The sequence below is a fragment of the Phyllostomus discolor genome, chromosome 1, assembly GCF_004126475.2.
Source record: "Phyllostomus discolor isolate MPI-MPIP mPhyDis1 chromosome 1, mPhyDis1.pri.v3, whole genome shotgun sequence".
Classification (NCBI taxonomy): Eukaryota; Metazoa; Chordata; class Mammalia; order Chiroptera; family Phyllostomidae; genus Phyllostomus; species Phyllostomus discolor.
In genome coordinates, this window is record NC_040903.2 from 98,220,581 (window position 1) to 98,233,614 (window position 13,034).

General features: G+C 32.4%; 1 protein-coding gene across 3 annotated transcripts in view; it reads right to left on the bottom strand.

Moving 5' to 3' along the window:
• The window catches only part of CCSER1 (coiled-coil serine rich protein 1), a 1,267,039-nt gene that overhangs the window by 1,013,002 nt on the left and 241,003 nt on the right, over positions 1-13,034 (bottom strand). For all 3 annotated transcript variants that reach the window (XM_028507411.2, XM_036026429.1, XM_036026432.1), the window contains exon 4: positions 12,437-12,530. In XM_028507411.2, coding sequence (XP_028363212.1) covers positions 12,437-12,530 — 94 coding nt within the window. The remainder of the gene's footprint in view (positions 1-12,436; positions 12,531-13,034) is intronic.

Here is a 13,034-nt window from a genome sequence, read left to right on the forward strand (position 1 = left end):
TTATTTTTACAGAGTAATAAAATTACAGAATACAAGATAAAAACTTAATTCTCAGTAACAAAAATCTCTTGAAGGTAGTTTATTTCAGAAGAATGAAGGTAGTATATATTAAAATAACAAAGATCATAGGAGGTAGGGCAAGGAAAAATATGAACTTAGAAATGCATGGATAGGCACAAAACAATAAAATATTCTACATAACCAATCTACATAAGTAAGAAATATAAGTATGGTAGTTAGTACCATCCTAAAGATGATAGATATATTACCTTTGAAAATAACAAGGCAATGTAAAAGAAAATGAAATTCTGTTAAGGGTGTCCTATCAGAATTGGTGGCTATTCTGGATGCTTTAAATGGAGGAGATCTAAAGTCATAGGTGCACAGGCTAATATTTCATTCCTATGGGTCTCTCAGATTCCTATTTTTCTTATCTAATATTTTTTTGATCTAAGACACCACTGATGGTAAGACAGATTTTATGTACCTCTTCATAAGAAAAATAAAATGGAAGATAATCTAGGATACCATGCTTAAATATCTTCATTATAAACACATCAATATCAGATATTAAAGTATGAAATAAAGTGAATCTTCAAATCATTGAAATATGTGATTTAAAAAAAAAAAAAACACCTGGTAAAATTGGTGATATCTCCATTTCCATTTTCCTCAGAATAATTTTATCATTATTTTCCTCATACAATATGTATTTTAATAATTTCTAACCTATGAGTGCCCTAATTGAAGGAGCAGGCCCAGTTATTATTAGTACCAAGATTAAAAAAAAAAAAAAGCCCAGGTCTTTCAGCACATATATGTGAGGTTTAGTTAGCAGACATCTCACAAGAACAATAAAAGTGACTTTTTAGGTCTCTTAATTATCTTCATATATGGACAAATTTACAAGGACAAGCTGGTTTAACCCATCATTCAGATAATGTCCCTATCTTATTATTTTTAGGATGTTGACAACACGTTTTAATTGAGATGAAGTTTTAAAATATTGTAGTCCAGGAGAGACATCCTCTTTCTATATAAACTTTTCTTTCACATACTCATTTGAGTCCTAGGCTGGAGACACTTTTGTCCTCTTACCCAAGGCACTCTGCCTAAAAACAAAACACATCAGAAAATTAGGTAGTTTGGCTAACAACCCCATGTCTAGTTCTGTAGGCTCTTCAGAGTGGGGATGGATCTATTCTCTTATTTGAGTTGGAAACTCAACTTCTGGCTGAGAGTGAACACTGAACCCTAGTCAGAATTCTGTCACTGTTTGTGTTGCAGTTCAGATGCATCATCTCCAGACTCTTAAAGGATGTTACCCAGCTGCTCCTCTATCAAATGATGCAGCTGAGAAGAGCTCATTCAGCAGAAGGAAGAGGAAAATCTGACTTTTATGGATGGTTAGATAACCTGATATGTGATTAGGACACCTCAAACAGTAGTAAAAATCTGGATGGATCTCGCCTCCAGTTAAAAATGGTCTATTCTTCTGTCTCCCTCAATGGGGCGATTCAGACCTAAAACCACCAACTCCCATACAGGTAGCTGTCTATATGAACACCATTTTATTATTTCATTGTCCTTATTGGAATAACTAAGCTACTCCAAATAACTTTATTTCATTACAGGATTTCCCCCAAAGACCCACCAATTCTTCGACAGAAAACATCAAGAGATGGCTTATGCCCTAAAAGTCATAAAACTCTTCACCTTAAAATCCTCACCTTGCCCAGGCCTGCTAGCTCATAAGGCTAAAGGGCCATCCAAATATTCCAAGGTTGCAGGTTCAATATCCAGTCAGGGCACATAAAAGAGTCAAACAATGAATGCATAAATAAGTGGAACCACAAAGTAATCTGTCTTGCTCTCTCTCAAAAAAAAATAAGAAAAGAAAAAAAAGTTTTACCTTTCTGTTTTCAATTCAACTTTCCTAAACTATTATATAATGATCTTTACCTAATCCTAATCAAGCTCCCAAAATGAAAGATCTGCCTAAAACCAAATTAAAAAATTTCAATAGATCCTAAACTTTCTTCCCTCTCTAAAAAACTGCCAGAGTTCGGTTGGGGTGACATTTTCCCATGACCTCAAGAAAGAATAATCTTAGCTGGGTCTTAGCAAAAGGTTGGGGAGCCAGCTTTTGACACTACTACCATGGCATCATTCAGATCTACTAATTATTCAGTCAAATTATTGGTTGTATTGAAATTATCCTGGCATCCTAAGATGTCCAGTGATAGAAAAGGTCATCCTCATGAGAGTAAGAGATCCCCAATTCCACTGTTGACCCTTGGAAATTTTCAGTAAGATGGAGAATCTAAATATAAATAAATGGAGCAACATGCTATAGTAATACCTGATAAAATGATGCTATTAAATTTTTATAACCCAAGGAATAGAAATTCTATAAGTGTTTTTAGTGTGTACAATTATAATTTCATTTGTTGTTTAGTGTGAAATATTCATTATTATTTATCTCTTTTCTGCCCCAGGCACTGTAGAAAATTCTGTTTCATGTCAGTGGTTCTTCTTCTTGTTGGTGAACAATTTTATATACATAAATGTTCTACTTCTTCAGAACAAAGAACAGGATTTGCTTTCTTAATTACTTGCTCATTTTGATAGTGACAGCTGATTTTGTTGGCATTATTCAAGCAATTGTATGAAGATGTCACCACATAATTGTAAAAGGCCAGGAAATTTTATATTGAGATGCATATTTTCTCTCTAATTACTCCAGAAAAACCATGCTGAACGAAAGAAATCTTTTCTTTGTATCCTTTAATGAACTTGAGCCACTGGCTGCCCTTTGCACAGCAGAAAAGAGTTTTTAATGGTGAAAAATGCTACGATAGCAAGTGACAAGTCAATTCTATGACTTCATTAAAATTGTTGTCATTGAATACTAAATTAGGTCAGAACATGTAAACATTTTTCAAATACAGTTGATTAGATTTTGAAAACTACTGTACCTGAAAACCTTTGTAGCTAAGCAATCTTCTTGAAGTATAGCAAAGTCTGACGGGCAAAATAGCCAGAGGCACTTTTAAATCCACTTATAAAGATGATTTACTCTATTGGCAATTATATAGAAAAATAATTACAACTGTTCTTAATAAATGGAGTTAGTCAATTTCTTATTGGCAATACTGTTTGTACTACAAATTAACAATATGACCTTGAATAAAACCTTTAAAACAATAAATATTCACAGGGAGCAGAATTTCATGTTATCTGAAGTTCTCCTCCACTTCTGTCCATTCTTCAGTCACTTAAGTTTACCATGTAGCCCAGTGAACTAAATACAAAAAAATAATGTGCCCAGGTGAATGTTATATTTTGAACTAATTTAATATTTTAAAAGTTGAAATAAAAAACTCAGTATTAAATTAATGAATCAATTAGTTGATTGATGAACTAACTGATCAAACATAAATAACAAATAAACAAAAAACATTATATTTTTCCAATATCTACACTGAAAATAGATATTACTGACAATTGTATAGTTTTGTGTTGAAGTAAGGTCATGATTCTTATGCCCTATCAGCAGACCGTAAATAAAGTATTGCTTTTTCAAGAACAATAATTAGCAAACATTTTTACACAACACTTCTTATGTCAGTCAGTCATTTGCTAACACTTAGGGAAAGAAATATGAGAAAAATATAAAAACTATAAAAATCAATTTAAAATACATTCAAATCCTTATAAAACAGAATCTTTATGAAATGATACTTCTGGATAGTTAAAATTTATGAGGAGTTACGAATTATTTCTCTTAACATATTAAAGAGTAAAAAATAACAGTGTAGGAAGATGCACTTCCAAAGTGAATTTATTCAGCTTACCGTTTTATCAGAGAAGGCAGACTATAACTACTTTGTGGATGACTCGGGTTATACTGATGTTTAAAGTGCCGTGGAGTAAAATATTACAGCACAGTAATGCTTCATGATCTGCTGATACAGACAGAGATCTCTGCTCCTACATTAAATGACTTCACATTGTTCTGCTTCATGACTTTGTCTACTTTTCAAAGTTTTTTGCCTTTTCTCTTCCTTTTAGGCTAACAGTCCTTATTTTTCAACACATTAAGTATGTCTGCTTGAAGCAAACCTTTTGTGCTCTTCTAAGATGTTACTATGATTTTCAGTGACTTTGGAAAATAACCAAATGTATTAGAATTACTGGTATATGTGATATTAGAAGCAGCAAGATCTAGAAAGATAGCAAAAAGAACCTACCATTTAACGGTAAGATCTGGGTTAATGTTAGCTGTATGAACTTCAAAAAACATTTTAACCATATAGTATTCACTTCTTCCACTGTGCTTGGGATATAGTAACACATATTTCAAAGTGTTATGGTAATAATTTGATGAGGAGATAACATATTTGAAATCCCTTGTAAAATATAAAGTGGAATACAAAGTTTGATAGGATTACTATCACCATTATCAGAATAAGATTGCCATCTAATGGCAACTGAGCAGATAACAGGTACTCTAACCCTTTTAAAGCAGAAAAGAGAATGCAGTAACAGTAGCTGATCAAAACCACACTTACACAATGGAATTTTATGCAGCAGAAAGAAAAAGAAAGAAGGAGCTCCTACTCTTTGCAACAACATGGATGAAACTGGAAAGCATTATACTAAGGGAAATAAGCCAGGAAGTGAAAGACATATACTATATGATCTCACCTTTAACAGTAATCTAATCAAAAAAACAAACAAACTGGCAAAGTATAACCAAAGACACTGAAATAGAGAACAGGCTGACAGTGACCAGAGGGGACACGGGAGGGAATTTCAGGGGAAAAGGAGAATGGTTTGCAAGAACAACTATAAAGGACATATGAACAAAAACAAGATGGGCATGGAAATGGGAGGGAGGCGGGGAGGACTGGGGGGTGAGCTGGGATGGGGGTAAAGGGCAGAAAACTGTACTTGAACAACAATTAAAATGAAACAAATAAAATAAATAAAAAAAAAACATAAAGTTAACTACTAACTCCACAGTTGCATCCTTACAACATCTGTTACCCAAAGAGTGTATTGCAGCAGAATATTTGTACCTTTATTATACCTGTTCTTTCTAGAAACTAAAATCACTTAGAGCTTCATATAGTGAAAACAGTGGGTAGGCATTAAGTCGTACAGTTTAACTTAAACCTTAGTTCTGCCACATAACTAGACTCTTTACCCCTGGACCGGCAGCAATGCTCTTTTGCGTTCCCATCCCCTTCATCCATGAAGCAAAAATAGTAATGCATGTATTTCTTAGAGCCTTGTAAATAAAATTAAATGAGATCAGCCCTGGCTGATGTGGCTCAGTGGATTGAGCCACATCAAATTGCAAACCAAAGGGTTGCCAGTTTAATTCCCAGTCAGGGCCCATGCCCGGGTTGTGGGCCAGGTCCCTGGTTGGGGGTGCACAAGAGGCAACCACACATTGATATTTCTCTATTCCTCTTTTTCCCTCCTTTCTCCTCTCTCTATAAATAAATACATGAATAAATAAATCTTAAAAAAATGACATGAGATCATCGAAAGGGCTTATGAAATGTTGCTTAAAAGCAAGCAAAAACAGAAACAACTGAGCGTCTAGACCAGTTTTTGGCACAATAGAGATGCTCCAGTAAATAAATAAATGTAAGTTAACTTAGGCTCCTTGCATGAAGTAAAAACCAAACATATAAGCAGTGCCCATATCTGAAAAAGAGGAGGAAGAGCCAGTTTGAAACAAAAGTTTCAGTAACTGTGATTTTTAAATTTTAAATAAATTACTTTGATTAGTCAAAAGAATCAACATTATTAAACACAGTTTTGAAACTTAGAAAAACTTTGGGTCCAGATGAGATATTTACTGACTAACATTTTATCATGCAAAGCTTCAATTTTCTCAAACCTGGAAGTTAATATTTAACTTTAAAATGTCACTTCAACTCCAAAAAGTTATGTTATTCTTTTATTTAATGCTTTAATTGTATAAGTTTTGAAATATGTGGTAGTCCCAGACTTAATTGCTTGTGTTATGGCATTCTATAGTTAAAATTTGAGAAATACTATACTTGAAAATGTTGAGATATTCTATTAATAGAGACTGGAAAAAAATCAAAATCTGCAAGACTGGATTCCTATTAATCCTCAGGTACAAAGTATTTTATCATGCATATTATGGAAAGTTGAATTAGCTATAGTTATTTAAAAAATATTATATGCCAGGCATGAGATAGAGCTTTCTACTGGGCCTTTTGAACTTATTATCCCTCAGAATAAATTTATAGGGTAGATACTTTTGTTATTCCCATTTTCATTTTTTAACGTTTTTCTAAAGATTTTATTTATTTATTTTTAGACAGAGAGGAAGCGAGGGAGAAAGAAAGGGAGAGAAAGATCAATGTGTTGTTGCCTCTCATGCACCCTCTACTGTAGACCTGGCCCACAACACAGGCATGTGCCCTGACTGGGAATAGAACCAGTAACCCTTTGGTTCAAAGGCCAGTGCTCAGTCCACTGACCTATACCAGCCAGGGCATGTTGCTCCCATTTTCAGATGCAGATAGGGAAACTAAAAGAAATTAAATAATTTTCCCATGCATAACCTGGTTTTTGGCTTTGATTTGTCCAAACTCCAGATTTATAGCTCTATACCATACTCCCGAAATTAAGTGTCATATGTTTCTTAACTTTATACATTCAGATTGAAGACACTTACACACTTTTTCTGGTGCAGGCATACCAAAGCTTGTAAAAACCTATAGTTTATTTTTTATAATTTTCCCTGTGTGAATGTTGTAATTTGCACATTACCATTGACATTAGCAAAGCCACTAGGGTTTGATCTCTGCTCTGCTATTATCTATTAAAAATTAATAACAAAATTATATCCTTAATTAATAGACACAGGAGGAGTTCCTAACTCACTGCAGAATTTGATATTGCTTGTTCATCAAACTCAAAATAATAAAGCAACTACCTAATAAATTTCTAATTGATATCATTGGGCCACTGCCTCCCCATTCGCATCTGGACATATATCAAGAGTTCCTGTCCTAGGTCTTCTTTTTTAGATATAATGTCTAAAATAGCAAAAACAATATAAAATTCCTTCATTCTTTCATCTAAATGACCATTATGGTCTTTTTATCAAATAATAATATCTAAAATTTATTTTCAATTGAGTAACTCACCTGCAAATTAAGATCAAATTTAATACAAATTAAAAGCCTGCTTTCACTCTGGATATTAAAAATGTGAGTTAATAAGTTTTAAAATATTTAACATAAGATTTATTCTTTCATTGAGAAATCTCAATTTTAAATATGTTCTAGTAATTTGGACATATGACTAATATATGGAAAAATGTTTTCTTGCATTCAATGCATTGTTTTTAACACAAATAAATGTAGCATCTGCTACAAGCAAAATATCATCATCTTTTATTGATAGATCTAATAGAGAGAGAGAAAGACAGACATTAATTTGTTTTTTCATTTATTTATGCATTCACTGGTTGCTTCTTGTATGTGCCCTGACCAGAGATTGAACCTGCAACCTTGGCTTACCTAGATGACACTGTATCTAACTAATGGAGCTACCTGTCCAGGGCCCTAATTTTTGATTAGTAAGTACTAACAAAACACTTAAGTGCCTACAATATTATAAAGAATTTAGATAATAAAAGTTCAAATCAGAAATCATATTTTAAAATAATATATAATAATGATGAATCATTAAGAAATTAAGGGCTGTGGAAAATAACTAATGATAGGACAAACTCTTTGACAAGGAATTTAAACTAAAATTTCAAGAAAAGTAACCAACTTGTTCTGAGCTTCTATTTTATTCTAGTCAACTGTGAAAGGCACTTTACATACAAAAATGTCACCCATTTAGGTAGGGTGATATTTTAAGATAGATATTATTGTTGTCATTTTGCACAAGGGGGCAGCAGGCAAAGAAACACTGGGTCACTTGCCCAAAGCCACTTTGACAAAGCTGGAATTCTACCTTGGATGTATGTGTCTGCCATTAAAGTGGCTACTCACTTTTGATATTAATCTCTAGTTTCTTTAATTTGAATGGATCTTTAAGATGAAACTTCCTTTCTGAGAGTAATTATGAGGATTAACTTGAAAAAGTTGAAGAAAAGACCTTAATTCATTACAGGCACTTAGTTTTCCTTCTCCTCAACTTAGATTTCCAGCTACTAATTGCTAACGCTTACACACAGCCCCTGCCCTGGATTAACACGGAAGCCAAGGAAAGAAATGAGGAACTACAATTTTTATTCTTATTCCTTTATGGAATAGTATGTACTGTTTGCTATTTAACTGGCATTTTGATAACATCTATTCATAAAAATGTTATTCAGTTACACAAGGGTTACATTTTTCAAAAAGTTTGTTTTGGAAGACTCATTAGGAAGTAACAGTGCTGAACATTAGACATTCTATTAGGCTTTATGGAATTTACCTTATGTCTGAGCAAAATGCTTTACAACATGTACTTGATTCTCAGTATTAAAATTATCTGAGGAATAGGAACTATGGAAAAGGAACTAGGTTTTATTTTTGGACAGGCAAATCTCATAAAGCTCCAAGCCTGGCTACCCTGATGTGCCACCATTTAGAACCGCTTCCACTGAGCATGGTGCTACTAGCTTGTACTGAAAGTAGCTGCTGAAGAAACTGTCTTGACAGCAAATTATTTATACACCATAAAGACAAGTGAACAAAATCTCTTTCAGCTCTTAGTAAAAAGAATTTACTTATTTTACAAATGCATTTTTGGTTAACTGACTGATAGTATATAATTTTAATCATGTAACCAGTTTTTCTTCCTTCTTCACACATACTAGAACACTCCAAGCAACATTTCCCACTCATTGCGGTAATACTAATACACATTTTGTTTGCCAGCCTTACCTGTGAATTCATCTTATTTTTCATATCCTTCTTTTATTGTTACTCTATTTTACTCAAATGACTATTTATCAAGATGTTTCAATAAATAGAAAGAAAAACCTGAACAAAATAATACAAAATTACATTCAAAAATTGAGCAAAAACATATTGCTGGTATTTTCCCTTTGCCAGATTGTATACTTTATAATATCTATTTCACTATAAAGAAATACTTCAGGTCACTTATTTGAGTCTTAGGCATATTAAATTTCATTAGTACTTTTTTTCCCAAAAAAACACTGTTGAGGTATATCTAACCAACATCACTGCTAGCATCTTCCATGACTCATTTGTAGCAAAAGCAATGCCATAACAATATGATTAAGAGACTGAAGAGAGATATAAAATACTGGGTAGGGTAAATAATACCACTAACATATTTTTTAATTTATCAAGGTATAAATGATAGTATCTTATATTTTTAATTAAAATAATTGTTTGGTCATATATGCATTATGAATAATTCATTTAAATAGAGAAACAATAAATATAATGCTTTACTACAAGAGAAATGAAGTGTCTGGTATTAAGGAATTTATAATTGTGAATTTGAAACATGAAGCATAATAATTATTCATAAAGTATATTATCTAGAAGAGTAATTTAAGCATTAATTAAATAAAATATAATAAAAATATCTGGAAGCCTCATCCATAGGCTTTTTAATCTAAAGCTTAGCTTTTAGATTAGAATTTACAAAGATAAAAACCAGATAATGCCAGGATGAGTAAATTATTTAAAATAGTTGCTTTTATATTTTTTCTCCTCAAGGCAAAGCTCCTTGTGGAATTCACTTTGAATTCATATGCCTTCCTTTCTCCGAAACTGTCATTTTCTTACTTTCACTAAAAAAATATCTACTTACTGCACTATAAAACAGATATTTAATTTGTACTATTGTTTGTACTATCTCTCTACTTATAAAAGAACTATGTTAACTTAGGACTCCATAGGAATATTTATATAGTCAAAGGATCCCTAGGAACTTTATTCAAATTGTCCACTGCATTTGTTAAAAAACAAATTTTTAAAAACCTACTGTAAATTTCCAATTGTCTTTAAGATGAAAATACAGATAGCAAGAATGGATAACAACATATTAAAGATCTCCAGAATCATTATGGCTAACATAATAAACAGTCATTTTTACCAAGGCGGGTACAGTCATAAGTGCAAAATGAAACAACATGATAAAATAAACAGATACACATTCAACTGTGTAAGTATATGAGCATCTCTATGACTTTGAGCCACACAAGTCAAACTAGTTTTTTCTCTTTTGTTTTTTGGTATTTTGATATTTTACTTGGCTGGTTGTTATATTTTAGTGATGTTGCTCATAGTACAAGTAGTACTGTACCTGTATTATGCATTCTGTATTGGCCTTTATAAGCCTCTTTGCCGGTAACATCACTAAATATGGACAGTATCCAATACATACACTTTGAAAAATGCAAGGAAATTTTTAAGTTAGAAGTTGTCAAGTTTTATCTGTTAAAATGAACTTCTTAATTAAAGGTATTTGATTTTCTATTAGGGAAAAGATTAAATTTTACTAATTTTTGTTGTTGGTAATCCCATCATACCATTTAACACTCCCCCTCCTCTCATTCCAACATTTCCTATAAAATCATAATCAAGAACCCTAGCTGGTGTACCTCAGTGGATTGAGCGTGGGCTGTGAACCAAAGTGTCGCAGGTTTGATTCCCAGCCAGGGTACATGCCTGGGTTGCAGGTCATAACCTCCCCACCCCCCGCACATTGATGTTTCTCTCTCTCTATCTCCCTCCCTTCCCTCTCTAAAAATAAATAAATAAAATCTTTTAAAAATCATAATCAAGAGACTAGAGTAGACTTAAGTGCTCATGGGCAGCAGTGGCGGGGCTGTGTACTTCTCTAGGCATTCAGAGGGACAAAGTATCTAGTTGTTACACTTTTACTGGTATTAAGATTGAATAGTGGGTTCAGTATTGCCAGTTTAATCTATCATTGCAAAATTCTCCAGCAAGAATACATCCTAACAATCATGCTACAACAAATCAGGTTGGTTACTCCTCGTGATGGCTGTTATTCCTCCTACTATGCCACTGCATGTTCAACAAGTGTCCTGTTGAAAATACATTTAAGGTGTTTCCAATATTTTGTTATTATAAATATTTTGCAATGAATACTTATTCTCATATACTATCTTACATAGTCCCACTGACTTTGGATTAAATGTCTAAAAGTTGGATAGCTGGATCGAAAGATAAATGCTTGTACAGTTTTGCTTGAGAGTGATAAAATTCCTTCCATATGGTGCACATTCTCACCATGTGTAACTCCTTTATGATAAACATGAATGACAAAATCACATAAGGTATTGCCTAAAAATGAGGAAAATCTATATTTAAAAAATATATATCTTTCAAATCAACTGAAGGAAAACTATCTCTAGATATGGTTATTCTGTTTGTAAGCAACTGAAAAAATGGAAGTAGCTTCTTGTTGATAGAACCTAAAATAAAGTATAAAAATATAAACGCTGTTATTACTTTTGAGAATTGTTAATATATTATTAAAGTGTAACAATACTGAATGAAAAAAAATCACAAAATATTAGAACTGGAAAATATATATAAATCCTAACATGTAAAAATATGAACACTAAAATTCAAGAGATTGATTTTCTCAAATGTATAGAATAGCACCTCACATTTCTTATCTCCAATTTAATTTTATTTCTGCTTGGACTTGAAAATGACTATCTTAAAGGGGTTATTTATAATAAAAAATTAAATTAAAGGTTGTCTTTGTGGACAAATATCTAAATTTAAATAAATAATTCATTCCCATAACAGCTTCAAAGAAAGTAATTTGGAATATGGAGACATGATATTTTATGCTTTAATATAAATTTAAGCCATTAAAAATATAATGGACTTCCCTATTAATTCATTGAGCAAGAATTTATCTCATACTACAATTCTAGGTGTGTGTATGAGTATATATTTGTGGTTGCTATTGGTAATTATTAATTTTGAGGTCAACTTTATGACATCAACAGAAACCCTGTTGTTAAGTAGTTATTAAAATCACTAAGATTTAAAACAGCAAATCTGAATCCACAAACCTTCCATTTGGTTATATAAAGTAAATTAAAAATTAAAAGTTTAATTATTATTTTATTCCAAATATATTAACTATTCCATTTAGTGTTTAATTAGGATTTCCTTCTTTAAAATAACTTTTGTTTTACAGGTTTTCTTTTAAAATTTATAATGATCTTCTAACAGGATTTATATTTCCATAATAGATTTTAAGATAACCAGAATCACAAGTCCATGGTGCCCAGCAAGTTCCTTGCACAAATACAAACTGGGGACTGAAAAGCCTCAGCACAGCCTAAAGCTTATCCATGAAAGCTAAATGACTAGGATCAGAGTCGTAGAATATTGTGCATTTATTCAATACTTACCAGAAGGATGAAGATTCTGCTCCTCTAATAATTCTAGATCAAGCATTAGATCATCTTCATCCAGTTCACATGATCCCAAATTATTTAAAACATCCTGAAGAAAAAGCAAAATCAGTAGTTAGGGAACAAAACAGAACACTGAAAAGCTGAGAAAATATTCACATGCAGATGCCATGAAGCAAAAAAGAAATCAAATTAGAAGTGAAAAGTTTTAACTGATATCCAGAAATTTTTTCACTATCTTTAGGATTATCAGCCCAATAAAAATTGTAAGAATTATCACAAAAAGTCTTAATTGTTATAATTATTTGCATGTTAGCTTTTTTAAAGGTTGCATTTATTTATTTTTAGAGAGAGGAAATGGGGAGGAAAAGAGGGAGAGAAACATCAATGTGTGGTTCCTCTCCTGCACCCCTACTGTAGACCTGGCCAGCAGCCAAGGCATGTGCCCTGAGTGGGAACCAAACCAATGACCCTTTGGTTCATAGGATGGCACTCAATCCACTGAGTCACATCAGCCAGGGCTGCATGTTAGCTTTTTAAAAGCCATGTATAATTAACAGAAATATATATGTAAGCAGCTATAAAAATATTAGAA